This window comes from Panthera pardus, unplaced genomic scaffold, assembly GCF_024362965.1.
Source record: "Panthera pardus isolate Hobbes unplaced genomic scaffold, ASM2436296v1 HiC_scaffold_8, whole genome shotgun sequence".
Lineage (NCBI taxonomy): Eukaryota > Metazoa > Chordata > Mammalia > Carnivora > Felidae > Panthera > Panthera pardus.
The window spans coordinates 21,315,808-21,339,552 of record NW_026527013.1 but is presented as its reverse complement, the minus strand read 5'-3'; the positions used below and the strand labels follow the sequence as shown (position 1 = coordinate 21,339,552).

General features: G+C 38.7%; 1 protein-coding gene across 47 annotated transcripts in view; it reads left to right on the top strand.

Moving 5' to 3' along the window:
• The window catches only part of PBRM1 (polybromo 1), a 118,068-nt gene that overhangs the window by 25,587 nt on the left and 68,736 nt on the right, over positions 1-23,745 (top strand). For 38 of the 47 annotated variants that reach the window (XM_019417125.2, XM_019417117.2, XM_019417116.2 and 35 more), the window contains 9 exons: positions 1,167-1,283; positions 5,053-5,121; positions 8,913-9,011; positions 11,515-11,600; positions 12,631-12,726; positions 13,353-13,441; positions 16,789-17,002; positions 20,403-20,544; positions 21,658-21,755. In XM_019417125.2, coding sequence (XP_019272670.2) covers positions 1,167-1,283; positions 5,053-5,121; positions 8,913-9,011; positions 11,515-11,600; positions 12,631-12,726; positions 13,353-13,441; positions 16,789-17,002; positions 20,403-20,544; positions 21,658-21,755 — 1,010 coding nt within the window. Of the gene's footprint in view, positions 1-1,166; positions 1,284-5,052; positions 5,122-8,912; positions 9,012-11,514; positions 11,601-12,630; positions 12,727-13,352; positions 13,442-16,788; positions 17,003-20,402; positions 20,545-21,657; positions 21,756-22,833; positions 22,980-23,745 lie in introns of all 47 variants that reach the window. The other 9 variants (XM_053897998.1, XM_019417135.2, XM_053898000.1 and 6 more) reach the window with 3 other exon arrangements.

Sequence of the window (23,745 nt, the reverse complement as noted above, 5' to 3'; positions counted from 1 at the left end):
CAGCTAATCACATGTTTTTTATATGTTAAATGTTTGTTGTGTGTCTGCTATTTCCAGATACGATGCACAAGGCCCAAGAGATGTTATTGCTCTCTGTGGAGTTAACGTTGGACCTTAAAATTGAGACTATACTAAATAAAAAAGACATGTTGGATGGATGAGGACGCAAATAACAGTGCTTTTATGATTTAAACCAGAAATACCATTAATCTTTCTTTTATATGTACAAAACATGGTTTGGACATGAAGTACATTTAATATAACTCTTGACTGACACATGCCATTGCTCACAATAAAAACTAGCTTCAGACTCAGACCCTTCCCTGCCATGTACTCTTTGGGGCATAAACTTTCTCATGTTGAAATGATGGCTAAGGCAGGAGGAGTAAGTCAGCCAGTCTGCAGAGCAGAAATGAGATACTTTAGTTGACTTAATAATAGTCCTTACTTTTTAAAATTTTTTTAATGTTTATTTATTTTTGAGAGAGAGAGAGAGAGACACAGCGACAGCATGAGAGCTAGAGGAGCAGAGAGAGAAGGAGACACAGAATCCGAAGCAGGCTCCAGGCTCTGAGCTGTCAGCACAGAGCCCGACACGGGGCTCGAACTCACAGAGTGCAAGATCATGACCTGAGTCGAACTAAGACACTTAACTGACTGAGCCACCCAGGTGCCCCAGTCCTTCACTTTTGAGATAGCTTGAATTCTATTGTTAGATCTGGCCATGCACCCCATGGGTAAAAAACGTATGTCGTTGTACCAGAATATCAACACTTCAGTAGATATGAACAGCAGATATAGAGATGGTCAGGTATCACCGAGCATGTTTTCTCTGTCTCAGTTGCTCAAACCCTAAAAAGGTATGTATTTCCATCATTTCACACATATGGCACCATTAGAGTTTGGTAAAAGGACCTGATCTAAGAGATTTAGTTACTGAACTAATACAAGGAGCCTCATTAGTTTCACATACATCATTCTGGGGGTCCAACATCAGAGCACTTTTGTGGTATTCTTGAAACTTACATTTAAAATAAGTACTGTTTAGAAGTTGTTTTTTTCAATTAGCTTTAAAATTTAGAAGCTGTTTAATATTGGCATTTATTTTTGGATTTTTCTCACAGTCTTTCTCCTTTCTCTCCTTCCTGCTAACCCCCTCCTCCCAGTCTTCTCCAAGTTACTTGAAGGAGATCCTGGAGCAGCTTCTTGAAGCCATAGTTGTAGCCACAAATCCATCAGGACGTCTCATTAGTGAGCTTTTTCAGAAACTGCCTTCTAAAGTGGTAAGTGATGTAATTAAAGACAGGGGAATCAATTAAAGTGTTTTTATTTTTGTTTTGTTTTTGGTTTTGTACTTAGTTCTTAGCAAATAAGGTAAGTTAACGGAAGGCATTGGAGGCTGCTGAGAGATCCTTCTTGTGGCCTCAATAGCAACCACATAAGACATGTTCTATAATTTTACTTGCCTAAAGGTTGTAGTTTTTTTTAAATATTTGTTTTTGATTGGTAATTCTTACTGTTTGTTTTTTGTTTTTCATGGTCATAAAATACACATGATTTACCATTTAACCTCTTTAAGTGTGTGGTTCAGTGATGTCAAGTACATTCATATTGTACGTCTATTGCCTTAACTGAAATTCCGTATCCATTCAATAGTAATTCCCCATGTCCTCCCATCCCCCAGCCCTGGCAACTACCATTCTCTGTTCTCTCTCTATGAATTTGACCACTCTAAGTACCTGATAATAAGAGGACTCACACAATATCTCTCCTTTTATATCTGGCTTATTTCATTTAGCATTATGTATTCCAGGGTTCATCCATGGAATTTCCTTCCCAGTGTTCATTCATGGAATCCATGAAGAATTTCCTTCCTTTTTAAGGCTAAATAATACTCCACTGGGGGTGCCTAGGTTGCTCAGTCGGTTACGTGTCCCACTTCAGCCCAGGTCACGATCTCGCAGTTCGTGGGTTCGAGCCCTGTGTCAGGATTTGTGCTGACAGCTCAGAGCCTAGAGCCTGCTTTGGGTTCTGTGTCTCCCTCTCTCTGTCCCTCCTCTACTCTCTGTCACTGTCTCTCTCTCTCTCTAAAATAAACATTAAATAATATATTACCGTATGCATATACCACATTTTGTTTATCCGTTCATCTGTCAATTGACATTTGGGTTGTTTCCAAGATTGGTAATTCTTAAATAACAAAGTAAGTACCTAAACTAAACCTTTTATTTATAACAGAGACGAAACATTCTCTTTGCTCAGGGACAGAATGAGAGGAAGCTAAATGAGTTCTTCCTCTTTTATGTCTCTGGATTTCCTGGTGATGGAGAAGAGAGAGACTGACTAGTACTCTTCTACCCCAAAGAGGAGGAACTTTCTAGAGTAGTGAGACACTTTAAAAGTGGGAGGGCCTGTTGTGGCTTCATACCTAAAAGGCAATGAACATAGCTAAAGTTCCACTTTAGCTGTGGAACTACAAAAATTTCCATGGCCTCAGCATTCTTGTATTTCTAGACAAGAATATACTTTCAGAGGTACTCCACTGTAGCACATAACTCCTTTGTGATCATTTACTATTTATCTACCTTCTTCCCTGGTTCTTGAATTGAAAAACAAAGATTATATCATATTTTCTTTTGTGTCCCTGCCATGTAGCTGGAACCCAGCATGTCCTAGGTGTGTAAGAAGTGCTTATTGACTGATAAGTGGCTTGCAGCTTTCCCCATCAGTCACCGACAAGACTGGTTATTTAAAGGTGTGTCTTGACTAGTTGTAAGACAGTTCTCACATAGAAATAAAGCCTAGAGGCAGTTGGGTGGCTCAGTTGGTAGAACATGTGATTCTTGATCTCAGGGTTATGTGTTCAAGCCCCATGTTGGGTATAGACTTTAAAAAAAAAGTTAAAAAAAGAAAGAAAGCATATATGACTACTGCTATCTATCCTAAATGTGGATCTGATTACAAAAACATAATGATGATATTGGTCATATGTTTAAATTTTTTTTTCAAATGTTTTAAATTTAAAAAAAAAAAAGGAAAACAGTATGATGATTTCTCAAATAATTAAACTTAGAATTACCGCATGATCCCACAATTCCACTTTGGGTGCATACCTAAAGGAACTGAAAGCAAGATCTCAAAGAGGTATTTGTACAGTCATGTTCATAGCAGCATTATTCACAGTAGCTGAAACATGGGAGCAAACCATATGTCCTTCGACAGATGAATAGATAAATGAAATGTGGCATATACACACAATGGAGCGTTATTCAGCGTTTAAGAAAGAATGAAATTCTGACACACACTACAGTAAGAATGAACCCGGAACACATAAGTGAAAGAAGAGAGTCACAAAAGGACCAATATTGCATGACTCCTCTTGTAGGAAGTATTCAGAGTAGTCAAATTCATAGAGAGAGAAAGTAGAATTGTGGTTTCTAGGGGCTGACAGGAAGGGAAAGGGGGGAGCTGCTGTTCAGTGGGTATGGAGTTTCAGTTTGGGAAGATGAAAAGTTTGGGAGGTGGACGATGGCAATGACTGCACAATAATGTGAATGTACTTAATGCCACCGAACCACACACTTAGAAGGTTAAATGGTAAATCTTTTGTATCTTTAATCACAATAAAACTATGAGAAAAGAGTATAGCCTTTACTCAAGATCTACTCCTGAGTAGCAGGAGATCATCCCTAGTGGTCAAGCCACCAAAGGTGACTTGGAGCACTAAAACATTGATATTCTGTTCCCCCATTCCGGGACGGCTTCCAGGGACACCATGCAGCAGGAGTTGGTTGGAAAAAGCAGGTTCCCATTGGCCCCTCAGAGAGTGACAGTTTCAAAGACAGTAAGGACTGAGGCTGGGAGGGTGGAGCAGTGTTTACCTTTCCTTTATGAGCCCTTCCTAGGCTGGACTGGCTAAGTGGGAGAGGAGATTCTGACTATTGTGGGCCCAACAGCCGGGATTACATGCTATCCCAGCCTGGGTGGCCTTGTCATAATTTGTCTTCTGAACTGTTTCTCAGAAGTAGTATTGGTTAAGAGGGGGGCAGAAAAGGGGTTGGATCAAGCCAAAAAACCCCCAAAAACAACCCCTCCCGGCCCCCCCCCCCACACACACAGTAGGGGTTAAAAAAGAAGGGATACGCTGAGGACTCAGATGAGAGGTAGCATCCCTGAGATCATGCCCTCAGCCCAGCAACTGAGTGAAGGCTGTAACCTCTTGGCTTTTTGTTATTGTACGGGCTGCAAGGATTTGAACAGGTCAGAAGAGCATGGAGAGCACAGCCTCACCTTCCCTGACACCTCTCTCACCTACCAACTTTTGACTTTTGGTCAACTTCAGTTGTTTCCTCTAAGGAACTAAAGATGTAGGAAAGGCTCAAGGCAGTGAACACACTGTGGGCTTTGTGAGATGCTTCAGGGACATTCCTCTAACACGCTTAACTTCTTGTGTTGACGTAGTCTTTGCTGAGAAAGCAGAACGTGCTTATGATTTTACTGTTTCTTTAATGTAGTTTTACTTAAAATATGTTTTATTTTGTAGAAAATTAATTTGGCCAAAATAAGTGAAAGCTTTAAACCTGAAGCTAACAAGCATGCACCCTTATGTCTTGTAGACCATTAACAATTTTATATGAAATAGGATAATATTGTGTGATTTAGATTGCAGTTTTAAGAGTTTATGAGAACATTCAGAAACATTCCTCTACTTCATTGCCAGGAATAGATACGTTAGAACCTTAAATTTAAAACTGTGTGATTCTGTGAATTTAGAATTTTTTAAAACATTAAATTATGGTGTGTTAGTTGGATAATGATAATTACCAAATGCTAACTATAAACTCCTACAGCATACTCTTGTGTATTTCATGAAGCTGGTTAAAATCAAATTCTGTCTGCTTCAAACATAACAGTATGCTGTACAGCTTTGTCAGTAACCTTGCACCTCACAGAGCTGTTCAGTTGATCAATACGTTGTCAGTGCACTTCTTTGTTTTCTTATTAGTTGGATACTTCTCATTTATTTAGCCTGCCTGGGTTTTTGTCTTCCAGCAATATCCAGATTATTATGCAATAATTAAGGAGCCTATAGATCTCAAGACCATTGCCCAGAGGATACAGGTATGCAGATTACCATATGTAACTATATGTAGTTTAGGGAAGATTGGCTTGTGGTCTCTTTTAGAGGCTTTTAGAAAATGGAGAAGCAGATGTCTCTGTAAGGGATTTTTAGCATATAATGTAAATGGATTAGTTGATTATAGCTTTGGAAAAGGCAGCATGGTGTCTCTTTAGCATTTTTTCTATAGGGAGGAAAGCAGAATTTTCATTGGCATGGTAACAATAGGACAATATTTTAAAAAGACAATAATTAGGACAGTAATTAAAAAGCATTGGGCATAGACGTTTCTGGTTGTGAAAGATACATTGGCATTAAAGCTTTGTTGTTTATTCTTACCTGCTTCCAAATAGTTTTAGGATATCTCAGAATAAGTTACCTGCAACATATTTTAGAGTGTAAGGTTAGTGAAAACAGAGACTTCATTCTCTTCGAGTGCCTTCCTCCCTGTATCTCCAGCAATAGCAGCAGAACACTCACCTGGCATTGGTAGGTGTCTGCTCTGTTCTAAGTGCTTTATATGCATTAGCTGATTAATTTTTATAGCCACTCCGTGAGGTGGACTCTATTATTATTCCTGTTTCACAGATGAGAAAACTGAAGCACAGAGGTGATAAGTCACTTGCGTAAGTCATCAGCTAGTAAGGAGAAGGGTTAGGATTTGAATCCAGACATTCTGCCTCCAGAGTCTGTACTCTTAACCCCTGCACTATTCCTACCTCTCCATAGATATTTATTGAGTGAATCAGTGACTGAAATTTAAAACTTGATGATCAGAGGTTAAGGAAAGTGTAGGGAGAAGGAGCTAAATTTTACAAAAAATCTGGTCTTTAGAGTTGTGCTGACGTGGGTTAATTTCCTAGCTCTGTTCCTTACTGGCTGTGTTGCTTCGGTCAGGCGACTTTCCTGCTTTCCTCTGTTGTGCACTGAGTGTAGTGTTCCCACTTTGCAGAGTTGGAGGGGGCAATGATCATGCATGTGAAGCATCTCACAGAGCACCTATGGGATGTGGCCTTGGACTGTGTGAGTTACTGATCCTCCCAGAGTAAGGAAGGTTTGGGGCTCCTGGTAGATAAAACAAAAAGGAAATTTTAATGTGTTGCATAGTCTTGTTGAGAAAGGAGACTGAAAGCAAGTGGTTTGCCAGAAGGGAGAAACTTCATTGGCTTTAAAGTTCTAGGAGAGTTTGGGGTGCCTAGGTGGCTCAGTTGGTTAAGCGTCCGACTTCAGCTTAGGTCATGATCTCGCAGTTTGGGAGTTCTAGCCCCACGTTGGGCTCTGGGCTGACAGCTCGGAGCCTGGAGCCTGCTTCGGATTCTGTGTCTCCCTCTTTCTCTGATCCTCCCCTGCTGGGCTCTCTCGCTCGCGTGCTCTCTCTCAAAAATAAATAAACATTAAAAAAATTTTTTTTAAATCAAGTTCTAGGAGAGCCGTAAAGAATAACAGTGTAGTAATTACTGGTATTGTAATACATTTTCACAGAATGTTAAAATACAGATTCCCTAATGTATCACCTGGTTTTTAAGGCAGCTCCCTAGCTGCTGCTGGTAATGACTTAGTCTCCTGGAACCTAAATTTCTGCGGTTCCTAATGTCTATCTGGGGGGGAAGATGTTTTTATAATCCTGAAGTTCAAATCAGATCTTTGGAAACCCCTGCCCTAGCCCCAGTCTTCTCTCCAAGACCTCACTTCTTATCTTGTCTGTTCTTCCTTCTAGAAACCCCATAGAAGCACCTCCTTTTGCCATCACCCTAATCAAGATCTCATCCATTTATGTCCAAATTACTGTAATGGTCTTTCTTACCTCTCTGATGAAAGACTCTCTAGTCCTTTCTGCATGTTGCTTCCTGACCCTAGCTTCCTTCCTCTTTCTTTTCTTTTTGATTCCACAGCCCAGAGCCTTGTCACTTGTTTTCTAGTGCCTTTTGCAGCGAGTCCCAGTTTCTTGTACTGGTGCAATAGTAACCAACTCTGAATAACTCCAGTAGAAGTGGTATCCATTGAAAGGATACTGGGTAGCTCATGGAATTGTTAGGAAGATAGGCAGGAGAAGTAGCCTTAGAGAAGTGGGAGGAACTCAGGGACATTGTGGTACAGCTGAGGTCAACGCACAGTGTCTTTGTGGTGCCATTGCTGTTCCTAATGTCATTCACCACTATGGGCCCTGGTTGCTCGCTGCTCCACTCTGCTTTACGTGCCCTTCATGGGGGTTAGGAATTCATTTTCTCTATTCCTTTGCCCTCACTCTAGTCCCTCAAGACTCAAGCATGAGTGATCTCCCCTTGCCTGGGTGCCAGGCTGCTGGCAGTGCTACCATCTGCTTACTTCTACCCACTGTTGTGTAGGACAGGTCCCTCCCTACCACCTATGCTGGGATTTTCTCCAAATAAAGAGGGTAGGGTGCTCAGGGGCTCCTGGCCAGCTCCTTCAGTAGAGCGTGTGACTCTTGATCTTGGGGTTGTGAGTTTGAGCCCCATGTTGGGTGTAGAGATAACTTAAAAATAAAATCTTAAAAAAAAAAAAAAAAAAAAAGAGGATGCTCAGATGTTGGGTATTCTCACATGGCAAATAACCCGCTACTCTCCTTTGGCTGCCTGGATTCTGCCTTATTTATCCTCACCTTTGCAGCCTGTGCTGTGGTTCTGCCCTCCCTAACCTTCCACTCTACTTAATTTGGTTTTCTCAGTCTTTCTAGAATGTGTTTGTTCATTTCTGTGTCTTTCTCATTAGTCATGTGTACCTTTAGCCTAGATTGTCTCCCTTCTTCCTTTTCTTTGTAAATTGAAGGCAGTTCTAAGTTTCCCTCGGTTATTTGGACCTGAGTGAGCTTTAAGATGTAACAGCTCTAACATGGAGCCTAGTGCATAGTAGGTACTCACAAAATGTTAACCTCTGTGCTAGGCTATTTCATCTGAAGTAGTCTGTACAACTAGAGGAGTCTAGGGGCGCCTGGGTGGCTCAGTCGGTTAAGCGTCCGACTTCAGCTCGGGTCACGATCTCATGGTCCGTGAGTTCAAGCCCCGCGTCGGGCTGTGGGCTGATGATGGCCCAGAGCCTGGAGCCTGCTTCCGATTCTGTGTCTCCCTCTCTCTCTGACCCTCCCCTGTTCATGCTCTGCCTCTCTCTGTCTCAAAAATAAATAAACGTTAAAAAAAAAAAAAAACAAAAAAAACAAAAAACTAGAGGAGTCTTACTTCACACTCTCAAGTCCACCTTAATGGATTAGTATTCATAAAGCACTTAGAACAGTGCTTAACACATAGTAAGCACTACATGTTTGCTAAATTAAATGACTTTTGTCTTATTTGATCTTTTAAAAGTTATGTTTTTATGATTCTTAACATAGCTCTAGTTTTGTTATCTATCTCAAAAACTTGTGTGTAAATGGACTATTGTAATAGTTTATAAAAGAGAGAATGACTTTATATATTGTTGACGTGTATTTTCCAATGAAGTCTTTGAATATGGTGACAATTGTATGGAGTTAGGGGGCGCCTGGGTGGCTCAGTTGGTTAAGTGGCCGACTTTGGCTCAGGTCATGATCTCGCAGTCTGTGAGTTTGAGCCCCGCATCAAGCTCTGTGCTGACAGCTCCGAGCCTGGAGCCTGCTTCGGATTCTATATCTCCCTCTCTCTCTGCCCCTCTTCCACTCATGCTCTGTCTCTCTTGCTCTCAAAAATAAATAAACATTAAAAAATAATAATAATAAAAATATGTGGAGTTCTTTTTTTTAAAAGGTCATACCGATTAACTCTCAATAAGAGGAACTGTTGTATTTTGTTGTTTACTCTAGAATGGAAGCTACAAGAGCATTCATGCAATGGCCAAAGATATAGATCTCCTAGCAAAAAATGCCAAAACTTATAATGAGCCTGGTTCTCAAGTATTCAAGGTTAGTGTTTTGTTGTTGTTTTCATTGGTAAGAGTGATACCTTAATGTAGAGCCAACAGTTTTTTGTTTTTCTTTTTAATTTTTTAATGTTTATTTATTTTGAGAGAGAAAGACAGAGTGGGGGGGGGGGGTGCAGAGAAAGAGGGAGAGGGAAACACAGAATCTGAAGCAGGCTCCAGGCTCTGAGCTGTCAGCACAGAGTCCGATGCGGGACTTGAACTCATGAACCATGAGATCATGACCTGAGCCAAAGTCGGACACTTAATTGACTGAGCCACCCAGGCACCCGAGCCAACAGTTTTTATATAATGACTTTATTGAGTTAAAATTCACATACCATACATTTCACTCCAGGTTAATTTAATAGTTTTTAGTGTGTTCACAGAGTTGTGCAGCCATCACCACAATCGGGTAGCAGTCGCTCCATTCCTCCCCTGCCCCCCGTCTCTCAGCCCTAGGAGCTCAGTCCACTCTCTGTCTCTGAATTTGCTTGCCTGTTCTGGACATTTCATATCAGTGGAGTCATACAGCATGTGGTCCTGTGTGTCTGGCCTCTTGCCCTGAGCGCAGTGCTTTTACGGTGCTCTCACGGAGCTCATGCTGCAGTAGGTGTCAGTACTTTGTTCTCGTCTGTTACATTTATATACCGCTTATTGTTTACCCGCTTGTCAGTTGCTAGACATTTGGTTATTTCCACGTTTTGGCTATTATAAATAATGCTGTGTAAGCTTTTATGTAGACATAATATCTTCATTTTCCTTAGGTACATACCTAGGAATGGAATTGTCGGTTCACATGGTTAACTTTATATTTAACTTTTTGAGGAACCACCACATTGTTTTCCAAAGTAGATACACCATTTTACATTCCCACTAGCAATGTGCAGTTGAAATTTCTCCACCTTCTCACTAACATTTCCTTGCCATTTTTGTTTTTGTTTTTGTTTTTGTTTTTATGATAGCCATGCTCATGGGTGTGAAGTAGTATCTCATTGTGTTTTGATTAGCATTTCCCTGATGATTAGTGATGTTGAACATCTTTTTATGTGCATATCAGCCATTCATATATCTTCTTTGAAAAAATTTCTGTTCAGATCCTTAGCCCATTTTTTTATTGGGTTACTTGTCTTTTTATTGTTGAATTGTTAGATTTCTTTACATAGTCTGGACATTAGAGTAGATATATGATTTACAAATATTTTCTCCCATTCTGTGGATTGTTTTCACCTTCATGATAGTGTCCTTTGACACAGAGTTTTTAATGTTATTTAGTGCAGTTTGTCTGTTTTTCTGTTGGTTGCTTATAATTTTCAGTGTCATATATTACTTAATCCAAAGCCACAAAGATTTACACCTTTGTTCTCTTCTAGGAACTTTATAGATTCAGCTCTTAGATCTAAATGTATCCATTTTGAATTAATTTGTGTATACCTGAGGTAGGTGTGAGGTAGGGGATCTACATTGATTCTTCCCCATGAGATACTCATTTGTCCCACCACCTTATATTGAAAAGACTGTTCTTTCCCCATTGAGTTGTGTTGGCTAGAGGTTGACTATCAGTGCATGGGTTTATTTCTGGAAGCTCAGTACTCTTCCATTCATTTATATGTCTCTTTATGCCAGAGGTAAGGTTCATTTTTGAGCCACTTTAAACATTGATTTAATGTCTCCTTTTAAACCTCATAAATATAGAAAGCGACTTCTATAGTATAATACACAATGTAAAATGACTACTTCACTGCTTTGTGATGTGAGTCTTTCCTAGAAATTTTGTAGTCCTATAACACAGTTGCTTTAGAAATGCCTTGAATTAATCATATGTCATTGGGAATTTAGCAAAGGATTCTCAGAAAACCTTTTGAGAATAAAATCATTGACTTCCAGAATACTGATTCATATATAGTTGCTTTTGGTAGTTCATTTATCTTTCATCTTTTAGTAAACTTTCATCTTTTAAGAAACTTCAAGTGAAAAATCAGAGAAACGAACAATAAAGTTCTTAAATTTTTAGTCCTTAATAGGACACTTTAGTAGTACAGTACCAATAGTTTGTTGATGCAGTTAAGATTGTACTTTTTGGTCTGATTATTTTCCCTAAAATAAATTTTAGAGAAAAGGGAAACTAGATTTGATCTATTGTATGCTATTGATTTCAGTAAGTACATTCATCCTAAATTTGTGTGTGTAATCTTTAATCTTAGAAGTATATCAATTTTTAGGTCAGTGGACATAGGTAGAGTTGTTCATTTTCACTCATTTTTCCTTGTTCACTGTTAGATTTTTGTGTATTACTTGACTAATTGTGAAAGAGGTAGGAGGCTTTTTAACTTCTATAGAATTATGACTGTGTTTTTGAAAGTTACGGAAAGGTTAGAGGATGCAGCTTTATGGGCATTACATGGAAGTCTACTCCAAATGGAAGAGTGCCGTAAAGTGTCCAGTGCATGATTGATGGCATTTTAAACTGTCCTTTTTTTCTAAACCAAATAATTTTATGTTGACAGGATGCAAATTCTATAAAAAAAATATTTTATATGAAAAAGGCAGAAATTGAACATCATGAAATGGCTAAGTCAAGCCTTCGAATGAGGTATGTTTTTAAAATGTTTAAAATCCTTGTGCCTTTATTATTTGCCAAATTTTCTAGCTAGTGGGATCAGTGCAGTGTAAAACAAAATGTATGTTGCATTCGAAGATTATGTTTACAGTTAGTAATGTAATTCTGAAGAGAAGAGAGATTAACTCTTACCCAGCCCCTTCGTTGCAGCTGAAAGGCTTTATTTAAAAAGAAACAATTTTTGGGGCGCCTGGGTGGCTCAGTCAGTTGAGCGGCCGACTTCGGCTCAGGTCATGATCTCACGGTCCGTGAGTTCAAGCCCCGCGTCGGGCTCTGTGCTGACAGCTCGGAGCCTGGAGCCTGTTTCGGATTCTGTGTCTCCCTCTCTCTGACCCTCCCCCGTTCATGCTCTGTCTCTCTCTCTGTCTCAAAAATAAATAAACGTTAAAAAAAAATAAAAATAAAAAAAATAAAAACATTCTTCTTTAAAAATAAATAAAAAATAAAAAGAAACAATTTTTGAGGCTTAACATCACTATTTACTTTTATTGCTATATATGTATATATTTGTTTTTATATATACTATATATAACATGTATATAACACATTATATGTGATAAGTGCATGTGTAATATGGTATTTGTATGTAACACATAATAGTATATATTTATATCAGCAGCGAGAGCATATAGCCAGGTGTCAGGAGATCTAAAGTCTCATCCTGGCTCTTCCAGGACTTTGAACAAGTCTTATTTCTTGGATTCCATTTCTTCCTACTGGAAATGGAAGCTGGAGTGGCTGCTTTCAAAGCTTTCTCCTGACCCTGACATTTGTTTCATTACCAGATCCTCTGTTACGGCAGGGACCTTGAGCTCTCTAGGACCAGCCCTGGTCCATTCTCTTCTGCAGTCTTCAGGCTTTGGAGCAAAGCCTGCTGTGGAGGCTCAGAAATACTTGAACATTTCTATTTAGAAACCAAAAAATGCTTGTTTCCTTTTTGTCTACCCAGCATTCTGATTTCAGCTGTCAATTTTCTAAGGTTTTTTTATCTTATCTGTGATAGGACTCCATCAAATTTGGCCACAGCCAGGCTGACAGGTCCTTCACACAGTAAAGGCAGCCTTAGTGAAGAGAGAAATCCCACTAGCAAGTATTACCGGTGAGAGAGTGAGTGTGTTTAATCTGAGAACTGACCATGTTTTTGAGGCGAGGCATATTAGTGTTTGCCTGATGGCTATCTTGAAATACTTCTTTTGGGTATAATTGGGTTATTATGAGAATTGTTATCAAATGCCTTTTTAAAAGTTAAGTGCTATAGTTGGCCTGATCTCACCTCTGAAAAATGCATAAGCATAAGTTGTTTGTCTGGTAATGTTTAATATTTACAATAAAATAAATGTGTAGTAAAATACTAAAAGATTTGGTATCAAAAGTAAGATTTCTTTTCACTGTAGAATATGAGCATCTTAGAAGAGAATTAACCAGTAATTATGAATGAATCTGTATTTTTCATAAAATAAAGAGTAGTGCTACATTTAAGTAACACAATTGCAAGTAGCCTGCTTTAGGCTTTCTACCACTCTGAGAGAAAAAAATTGGTCTTCTTGGATTAGATTAATTATGGGGAATATAAAAAGTATAAAGATAAATTGAGCACACAGTTGAATAGAAATTCTTTTTTTTTTTTTATGTGAATGCTTTGTTAATAGTTCCTATTTCCTGTAAAGTAACCAAATTATTATAACATTTTTTTCCTGTCTTCTGATTGCTTGTTTTTCTTTGTAGAAATAAAAGAACAGTCCAAGGGGGTCGTTTGTCAGCAATTACCATGGCACTTCAGTATGGCTCAGAAAGTGAGGAGGATGCTTTAGCTGGTAGGTGTTAGGTCTTGACAAGTTAATGCCTTCTCAGCTGATCCTTCTGGTGAAGGAAAGTTACAGTAACTTTGGTCTATCTGGGAGTTTGTCAGTTTTGGAGTACATGCTATTTTGTTGCATTTTGATTCCACTCTTTGGTTGGCAAACTTATCAAAAGCTTGTTTATTTTGTGTTATAGCTTGTATCTAATAAGTAAATACTTTTGCCAAACAGTTCGTTTGCTAGCCTTAGCACATCCCGGTTTCAAGCCTATAAATGATAAATAGTGAGTACTAGTGATGCCATCAGGAAACCCCGAGAGAGACATTCACGCCATCTTAGATTTCCAGGCCACTGCCTTACATTTTTAGTAAGCTATAGTTTCTTTTTGGCAGGAACTTCTGATTGAAGACAGACATAAATTACAACCAGAGCAGCCTAAGACAACAAGATCAATATAAACAGGCAAATGTTCTGCAGTTAGAGAATACATGTTCTTCTCAGATTCACATAGAATAGTCATAAAAATTGCCCATGTACTTAGCCATGAAACAAATTTCAACCAATTTGAAAGTTCGGTATTTTACAGACCAAATTTCTGACCATAATGCACCTATCATAAGCACCCAATCTTGAAAAGATAAAATTTAAAAAACCAAACACTTAGGAAAGAGAAAAATTTCCAAATGTTTGGGTTTCTCTTTTTTAAAAAGAAAAATTATAATAGAAATTTAATTACCTGAAATTGAACAATAGCAATAATGAACATAGTATATGTCGAAACAGTAGGGATACACTAAAGGGCTATTTTGGAGGGAAACTTACAGGGCTGATTGCTTCTGTTTAGAAAAGCAACTGAAAGTCAATGAACTAAGCACCCAACATAAGTAAATAATAAGAGAATAAAAGCAGAGACATAGGAAAAAAGGTAAGAAAGCTAAGAGCAGAAACTAATTTGTTTGAAAAGAAACCCTATAGTAGAGAAGATCAGTGAAGTCAAAGTTTTTCTGTTACAACTGTTAATAAAATAGGCAAATCTGTGGTGAGAATATCAAGAAAGAAACTGAAGGAACAAATAAAAAATACTAGGGGAAACAGGGAGCATACAGATTAGAAAGAATGTATGAACTGCTTTATGCAAACAAATTTGAACATTTAGATGAAATGGGCAAACTCCTAGAAAGTTGAAATGGGCAAACTCCTAGAAAGTGATAAATACCTGGGGCACCTGGGTGTTTCAGTCAGTTGAGTGTCCGACTTTGGCACAGGTCACAGTCTCGCAGTTCATGAGCTCGAGCCCCACATCAGGCTCACTGCTGTCAGTGTGTCAATGTGGAGCCCGCCTCAGATCCTCTGTGCCCATCTCTCTACCCCTCCCCCACGTGCGCTCCCCCATAAATTAAATAAATAAGTAAGTAAACAAACAAACCTAAAACTGGTTCAAGAAGAAAAAGGCTTATTAGTTGTATCAGCATTAAAAAAATTATTATAAATCTTTTCCCATAAAAACACCAGGCCAGACATTCAAGGAACAGAATTATATACAAACTCCTGCATAAAATAGAAAAGGAGCTCCAAAAAGGAGCTCTCCAGTTTATTTTTTAAATCTGATAGAACCTAGATATTCAAACTAAACAAAAAGAAACACACTGTATCTAGCAGTATTTGTAAAAGATAATGCATGATGACACAGTTGGTTTTGCTCCAGGAATGCTAGGTCACTTCAGTATTAGAATAAGGTAAAAAGAGCACAAGGGAAATACTTACAGCATTCCCTTTACTGTAAGTAAGAATGTTGTTACCTCTTTTGATCAGAGGCCAGACAACAATGAAGGAGTAAGAATCAGAAAAGAAGAAGGATTTATAAAGATTGCAGTTGAAAGATTGTTTTTTGAGTTTTCTACTGAAAAGACTATACAGATAAATTATTGGAATTAATAAGAATAATAAGGTGCTAGATATAAGATCATTATCTAAAAATTTATTTAATTTCTGGAATCAGCCACAAAAAGAAAATGTAATTTTTTTTTCTTAACGTTTATTTTTGAGAGAGACGGAGACAGAATGCGAGTGGGTTTGGGGCAGAGAAAGGGAGACACAGAATCTGAAGTAGGCTCCAGGCTCTGAGCTGTCCACACAGAGCCCGACATGGGGCTCGAACTCACCGACTATGAGATCATGACCTGAGCTGAAGTCGGACGCTCAACCGACTGAGCCACCCAGGCGCCCCAAAAAATGTAATTTTTTAAAGATAGGGTTGAAGTAGCAACAAAACATATCTAGGTATATAAATCAACTACCTATGTGCAAGCTCTCTACAGAGAAAGTCAGCAGTAGTAGGGTCAGAAAAAACTAGTTTCAGATCCTCTCTTTGCTTCTGTCTCCATGACTAGATCCAGATCCTCTCTCAAATCCCCTGAGACTGGTAGTGTACCCATCTCTTAACACTGTAACTAAGTACTTAATTAATAAATGATTGTCATTCTTACCTGGGAACAGTAGTGATTTTGATTAAGGAAAACTTAAATTATGGTCCTTATATGCTGTTACAGAATTTAGGGAAATGAAGAATATATTTTGTTTTTCTATAAAAATGACTATATGTTGTTTGTTTTGGTGTTTTTATGATAAGCTTCTGTCTGAAACTTCCCTCAGTAAGGGAAGACCTCATTCTTAAGGGATGCTATAGATGAGTGGGGCAAAATCACACAGAGTTAAAGCAAAACCAGATCTACCAATATCAACCCAACATCAGTATACATTTCTATGACCATAAACTGCATGCTGTTGCTTTAGTTCTGAGATCTGTGTATGGCTGGTTGCTGCTTTTCTTGGCCAGACACATACAGCAAGGAGTCTCTAAAGGAGTCACATTTAAAAAAGAGAAACTATTTTGGGGCACCTGGGTGGCTCAGTCATTTGGGCGTCTGACTTCGGCTCAGGTCATGATCTCACCGTTTGTGAGTTCGGGCCCCGCGTTGGGCTCTGTGCTGACAGCTCAGAGCCTGGAGCCTGCTTCGGACTCTGTGTCTCCCTCTCTTTCCGACTCTCCCCCACTCATGCTCTATCTCTCTCATTCTCCAAAATAAATAAACATTAAAAAAAATTTTCTTTAAAGAAACTATTTTGTAACTTTTAAAAAACAGTATAACATATTCTATGTAACATTTTATTCTGTTTCTGTGTAACATTTCTCTACACATGCAATTAAGCATTACTAACATCTTTAATGAGGGCTGGAAGCTATTCTTTTAATGTAAGTATTCTCAAACATACATAAGCTTAAACTGGAAGGTGGTTAGAAGCTTTAGAGGTTGGTTCTCTCTTCCCCTTATAAATAAATACCTTTTTTGTCTTTTATTTAGCTGCACGTTATGAAGAAGGAGAGTCGGAAGCAGAGAGCATTACTTCATTTATGGATGTTTCAAATCCTTTTTATCAGCTTTATGACACAGTTAGGAGCTGTCGGAATAACCAAGGGCAGCTTATAGCTGAACCTTTTTTTCATTTGCCTTCAAAGAAAAAATACCCTGATTATTATCAGCAAATTAAAATGCCCATATCCCTACAACAGATCAGGTAAGATGTCTTCTACATTATTCCGTAGAAATCCATTTTCTTATGGTTGAGCCCTGCATATCTATCTCCTTCCTAAAATGGATAAGGATATTAAAGGTAAAAATGTTTGCATGTCTAGAGTATGCTTGAATATTACTCCTATGTGAAGGGTGAGAAATAAATTTGATTACATTCAAATGGTATTCTTTGTACTACAATAGAGTCAAGGCAAGTGAACCAAAGTTATTCCAGCTAGGCAACTCAAAAGTCATGTAGCTCAGAATTTAACTGTCCATTTTCTTACAACTGAGCAAAACACAAAAATCTTTCTGCTTATACCTCTCAGTGATATTTTAATTATAACAGTTTAACTGTATTTAAATTTTGTATCTACAGTTGAGCCCCCAGAATAAGTATAGTTAGCTCTTAGAGAATTCATTATTTGAAACAATACCTGAAAGATGGCCCATCTTGGTTTCCCTTTTCTGTATAGAAAATGGTAAAATAATCAGAAGAGCCTAGGTGGCTCAGTTGGTTAAGCATCCAACTCTTGATTTTGGCTCAGGTCATGATCTCACAGTTTGTGGGTTCAGGCCCCTTGTGGGGCTCTGTGCTGATAGTGCAGAGCCTGCTTGGGATCCTCTCTCTTCCTCTCTCTCTGCCCCTCCCCTGCTTGTGTGCATTCTCTCTCTCTCACTCTCTCAAAAATAAATAAACTTTAAAAAAAAAGAAAATTACCATTGAGGGATGACTGGCTGGCTCAGTTGGTAGAGCATGGTAACTCTTGATCTCAGGGTTGTGAGTTCTAGCCCCACATTGGGCATGGAGACTACTTTTAAATAAACAAACAAATAAATAATCATTGGGAAATCAGCCAGACAGAATACTGAAACCACCACATTATTAAAAATAATAGGAAATAAGTAATATTGTAACTCTCACAGTGTGGGTTAGGTTTTATAGTATACCTAAATAGAGGTAACAACACAAAAATAATTGGGTAAAATCACACTAAGCTGATATTTACCAGGGCAGGTAACTCACTTTCCAAATAATAGAAATTAAAATTCTTATACTTGCTGGATCCTAGAAAATAAGTTTGGCTAGCAACAGGTGTTTCATGGTTTTGCATTTGTAATTTCCATGTTCATTATTTGATCAGTAAAATTTATGGTGTTTTTACTTAATCCAAACTTTGGAGGTTTTGTACACAGGTAGGATAATAGAAAATCAGCTTATTTTGCCCTCTTAAAATAATATTGAAATTAAAGCTGCCATTCATGAAGAAAATCATTTGGAAATTGTCTTTTATACTCTTTATGTTGGAAAAGGTAGTGACAGTCTTCTAGATGTTGAGAGGTTCTCTTTTAACTCAGCAATTTTTGTCCTTAGTTTCTTTTCTCCCTCAGTCTTTGTTGTTGTTGTTCAGTCTAATTAATTCAAAAGAAGACATATTTCAAGCCAACTCAGTCACCTGCCTACAACCTTCTTCTGGTTAAAATTTTCTAGTCTAAACCTTGCTTTGTTAAGTCAATAATTCTGCGCCTTCCCCCTTTTTAAATTTACTTTTTGACAGTTGTCTGGCACACAGGTAGGGGAGTGTGAGGAATGGAGAAGTGGCTGAGAACTAGCTGGGAGCACAGTAGAATTCTGCAGGGTCAGTTTTTAGGGTGACTCATCTACCTCCTTTCTAAGGACCCACAAGCCAGTGGTGCCTGACAGGAGCTGGACCACCTTCCGTTGTCTCTCCATAGGAGCGACAGGGAAATTGACAGCAGTACTGCTGACTAGAACTTTCTGTGATGGTGGAAATGCTGTTTTCTCTGCCCTGTCCATTATGGCAACCACTAGTCACACGTGACTGTGGAGCACTTGATACGTGGCAGGTGCAACTAAGGAGCTAGATTTTAAATTTTATTTTGATTTAAATAGCTACACGTGGCTAGTGGCTACTCTATTATATAGCCTAGTCCTAGGAAGATTTGTTGGCAGAAGTATGATAGTTGAGTGTCATCAAAAGCAACAGAAATGGAAGAGTGGTCAGGAACTAGACAGTGTGGCTCCATATGCCACCTATCACTGTGCTGAGGCTTGTCAGCCCCGTCTTTTATTCCCCATTCGGCCCATCCCATCCCTACTATGCTTGATTAACATCAGTCTGATGAATATCTGAAGATTTACTGTAGATTGTCACTTACAAGTTTGAGTTCCATGTCTGTTCTTTGTGGGTATTGAGAATACTCAGCACATTACCCCGGGAGTTGGCCTGAATAATGATGTCTGAGGCTGTAATTTAAATTCTGGGTGCTAGCTACATAAGCTGGTACTGAGAACTGAGTTTCTGCATCGTTGTTGTTTGCTTCATCCCAGAGATGTCCTCTAACACTCGTGTCTTTTTAAGCCCACATGGAATCTGCACATAGTTTGTGGGTGCTTCCATCAGAAGATTTCAAAGTCTATCCTAAGTGCATATAGTTAGGGCAAACTGACTCTTAACTTCATATAAAATGTATAAGGGACTTTATGAGAATTGGTATTAGCAATAGCCATAGTGTCTGAGAGACGTATCAGAATTCTTAAGGCTTTTGGGGTGCCTGGGTGGCTCGGTTGAGCGACTTTGACTCCAGTCATGATGTGTCATAGCTTGTGAATTCAAGCCCCGCGTTGGGCTCTGTGCTGACAGCTCGGAACCTGGAGCCCGCTTCAGATTCTGTGTCTCCCTCTCACTCTGCCCCTCCCCTGCTTGCATGCTCTCTCTCTCAAAAATAACTAAATGTTAAAAAATTAAAAAAAAAAAAAAAGAATTCTTAAGACTTTTAAGTAAAATAAGTAAAAATGTCAATTTTAAGCCATCATAATGAGTTACAAATGTTTGTATTGGAAGGGTGGTGGTGAATGGACTCTGATGTGTGTGCGTCTCATTTACCATCTTAAGATATCTTCGTTGTACATACATGTATCCCCTGAGTTGCTCTTTCATGGTGTTGCCAGTACTTTCTCTTTTCTTTCACCCTTATGAATGGGAACGGACTTTTATTTTCAGAAGTGGCTAGATCACCATGGTTCTTCATTAAGGTAGCTTAAAACCTCCTTGATTTTTTTTTTCTCTTCTTGGGGTTTGAATATTAGCCACTATGGGTTTTCCATTAGGATTTTTGCTAGTATATGTGCTTTGTAATTGACCACCTTGACACCTAGGTCCTCTTATTACTTCTTCTAGTGTTTCATTCTTCTGGATTTTCAGGTAGACTGTTGTGTTAACTACAATGGTGCTTTTGCTTCCTGTATTGAAAGTGCCCCTACCAGGCCTCTAATCAGCGTCACCAGTGAAGAGGCCAGTCACTGCTTGTTAAGACTTTCAGTAAGGATGTTCCATCGTTTTCGTAAAGGCAAAGTGTAGCTATGTGTTTGTCTTTCACAGAACAAAGCTCAAGAACCAAGAATATGAAACTTTAGATCATTTGGAGTGTGATCTGAATTTAATGTTTGAAAATGCCAAGCGCTATAATGTTCCCAACTCAGCCATCTACAAGCGGGTCCTAAGATTGCAGCAAGTCATGCAGGTATGATGCCTTGGGTTTGCTTGGCTGCAGCGTGTGTGACTGAGGTGATTTCACAAAGTACGAGGCTGCGCTTTTAAGAGGTGTGATTTCTCCCAGCAATGACACATCATTTATTTCAGCCACAAGTCCTGCTGGGTACTTTTTTAGAGTTGTCAGGACCATGTAGAGTAAAAGAATAGTTTAGACTTAGTTGCCTTTGTGAGTGGAAGGAGCGGGGATTTGTGCCTGGGGAGTAATTTTACAGTCCTCAGGAAGTTTCCTTCCAATCACAGACAATATTCTGTTATTTAGATTTTATTTCTTTTGTCCTAGACTTTGCTAAGGTAGGATTAGTCCTAGGAGAAAGGACACCTTAGAGCTAATTCATCATTGTACAGTGTCCATGAATTTATCAGATCCTTTCTGATGGGCATCTGGAGTCATGGGTCCCTTATGGGTTTTGAAAGATAAAGGCATAGATACGAAATACAAAGTGTGTCCGTTGGTTTTGGGTAGACTCTTTCTGGAAAGAGAATCTCAGAGCAAGGAAGCAACAAAAGCAATTTTAGACCACCTATAGAATCTTCATTTTGTATAGTCAATACTAGCATCAGTGCTGTGGATTTCAAGTATTTTCTTTCAGTACTCTGTATATCTTCTCTAAGTGCGGTGGTTGGACTTTCAGCTGTTTTGCAGAAGGTCTTTAAAAATGCATGTGTTGAAAAGTAGATCTTCTTTCACCTCTCACATTAAACTTTCTTCTTAGCCACACCATTGCTTAAGAAGTTAAGGGTACCAGAAACCGTCTTTGAATTGGCTTTACTTAAAATGACCCCTGGGGCCGGATGCCCCTACAACTTGCTTCAGTGCTTTTAATGTCTGTGCCCTTTGTAGTCTTGCATTTTAGCTATTGTTGATTCCTCAACCCTCTGGATCTGTTTTTTTAACCTACTTTTCTGTCAAGCAGGCTTTTGTTGATTGGGTTATTGAAAATCTTTACGGACTCTAATTTTGTGCATCCTCCATGCGGTTGTGTTTTTCTAAAAGAATCTGCTATGTCTAGCTCATTAATAATCATATATTCTAGGAGTGTTCAACAAGTGAGCTTGACTCCTGGGATCTGCTCTGTTTCAGGCAAAGAAAAAGGAGCTTGCCAGGAGGGACGACATTGAGGATGGAGACAGCATGATCTCTTCGGCCACCTCTGACGCTGGTAGCGCCAAAAGAAAAAGGTACACACTCTTCTCACAGCTGGAGACACCTCCGTTTCTATTATTTTGTTTTTGAGAAATGCAGAAAAATGTGTTTTTAAGTGATCAGGTATGAATTTTCTTATAAGCTTTAATTATCTAATAACACATCTTTTGTTAGAATTCATTTGTAAATTGTGTGATTAGCACTTTTGTTGGTGCAAGTACCGTACGGGTGTTAGATGATCAAGATGAAAAATGGTGACTACTTACGTAGCTTGGAAGAATGTGTTCCTCTTTTTGCTGTCCAGGTTATTTTGTTTAATGTGGCATTTCAAGAGTGCCACTTAAATGTGATTTAGGTAATTTCTACATGGTGAATTGCAAAACATTCAGTACTATCACTGCAGTGAAGTAAGTCATTGATACTCTTACATCCTTGTTTTTCCTTATGAATCTGATCTTTATTTGCCATTTTAAGGATATCAGATTGTAAACTACCAAGTCATAACTTCTTGTAGATCATAAAATGCTAAGCTAGATGTTTGCTTTTCTCCTCTTTCTAATCTCTCTCTGAACTTCCCTAACCCTTCCTTTCTCTCACGGGTTGTATGGAAGGGCACCTCACTGTGAGATTCTGAAGCTGGACTCCATAAAAAGTCATACAAGAACATCTCTTCTATCTACGCCTCCCACACAGAGTTTCTCTGGCTTGATCTTTGTGGAACACCATATTCTCCCTCAGCCTTAACTGTTTCACCATCTCTGTAGCAGCAGTCACTCCAGGGAGGACACCTTAAACAAGAAATAAGCTAATCACTAATAGCGGGGACAGGTTCAAAGTTGAATAAAGAAGTTACTAGTAACTGTTGACACTGTTCTGTTCATGCACTAACAGATCCACTAAGATCAGAGGATTAAAGAAGTGGTTTACAAAAGAGAAGCTGTCCTGTCTTTTCCTCTTAGAAATAGCATTTGGGAAAAATGTTTTAGCTTTGAAAATAACTGCTGTGCTATGCCATGGGAATTAAATTGATTGGTGTGCCCTGAGATGTGAGTCTCCTCCATTGCTGGCCTATGAATTTCATCCTTCCAAGTTCTTAATTCCTTGTTATACCAGGGACAACGGAGGAAAAATGTGAAACCAGATCAGAGACATCAAATCAAGAACATCTTTGAGTATAATTATATAACTCTACTACAGCATCACCTGTGTTTTCCAGATCAGTCACCCATCAAAGATAAAAACTTCTAAGGCAAAAGAAGGTAATGGAGGCAAAAGTGATGGTACAGTTAGTGCCAACACTGAATGAAAAGAGAGATCTTAAACTAGTTGAGTGTTAAAAAAGCAGTTCCGAAGAAGCCTTAGCCCAGGCCAGAAACTTAAAAGTACCTATCTCTCTCTGTCACTTGTAGTTTGTGGGACAACCCAAGTACATCAAAAAAAAGTTATTACTCTAAAACCTCCCATTAAAAACAAAACTAAGAATTATGTTGTTGAAATCATAAAAATCCCACTTCAGACAAAAAGTCTCCATGAGCAGGTTTCCTAGGAAGTGTTTTGAATAATGAGGTGAAAAACACAAGAGAAGAGCAAACATAAATCAAAGCTCAGGCAGTAAAAGAACATACCTGGTTTTGAAATCTAGGCATGAGCAGCCAGTAAGAAGTTGAGAGAAGCAAGTCCTATACTCTGAACTGTGTGGCAAAGGAAGAAACATAATGAGCCTTTAGAAGGTAGCTAGTTATGTTAAGAGGTTTTGCTGATGAGAAATAGACTTTTTCCAGAATTCAGGCAAACATAGCTGCCTAATAGGTTAATAAGTTCAGCTTGTCCACAGAAGTCAGGGCCAGGTTTTCCAAGTACCATTCGACTTGATGACTCCTGAATATTGTGTATGACTCGATCTTTGCCTTATTTTTTTTAATATCACAGAGTATGAAAACAATTAATGTATGTTTTCTTCATTCTGGGAGTGCATTCTTCTCCCCCACCCCTTTGCCCAAAAACCTACCTGCTGTCTTCCAGGTT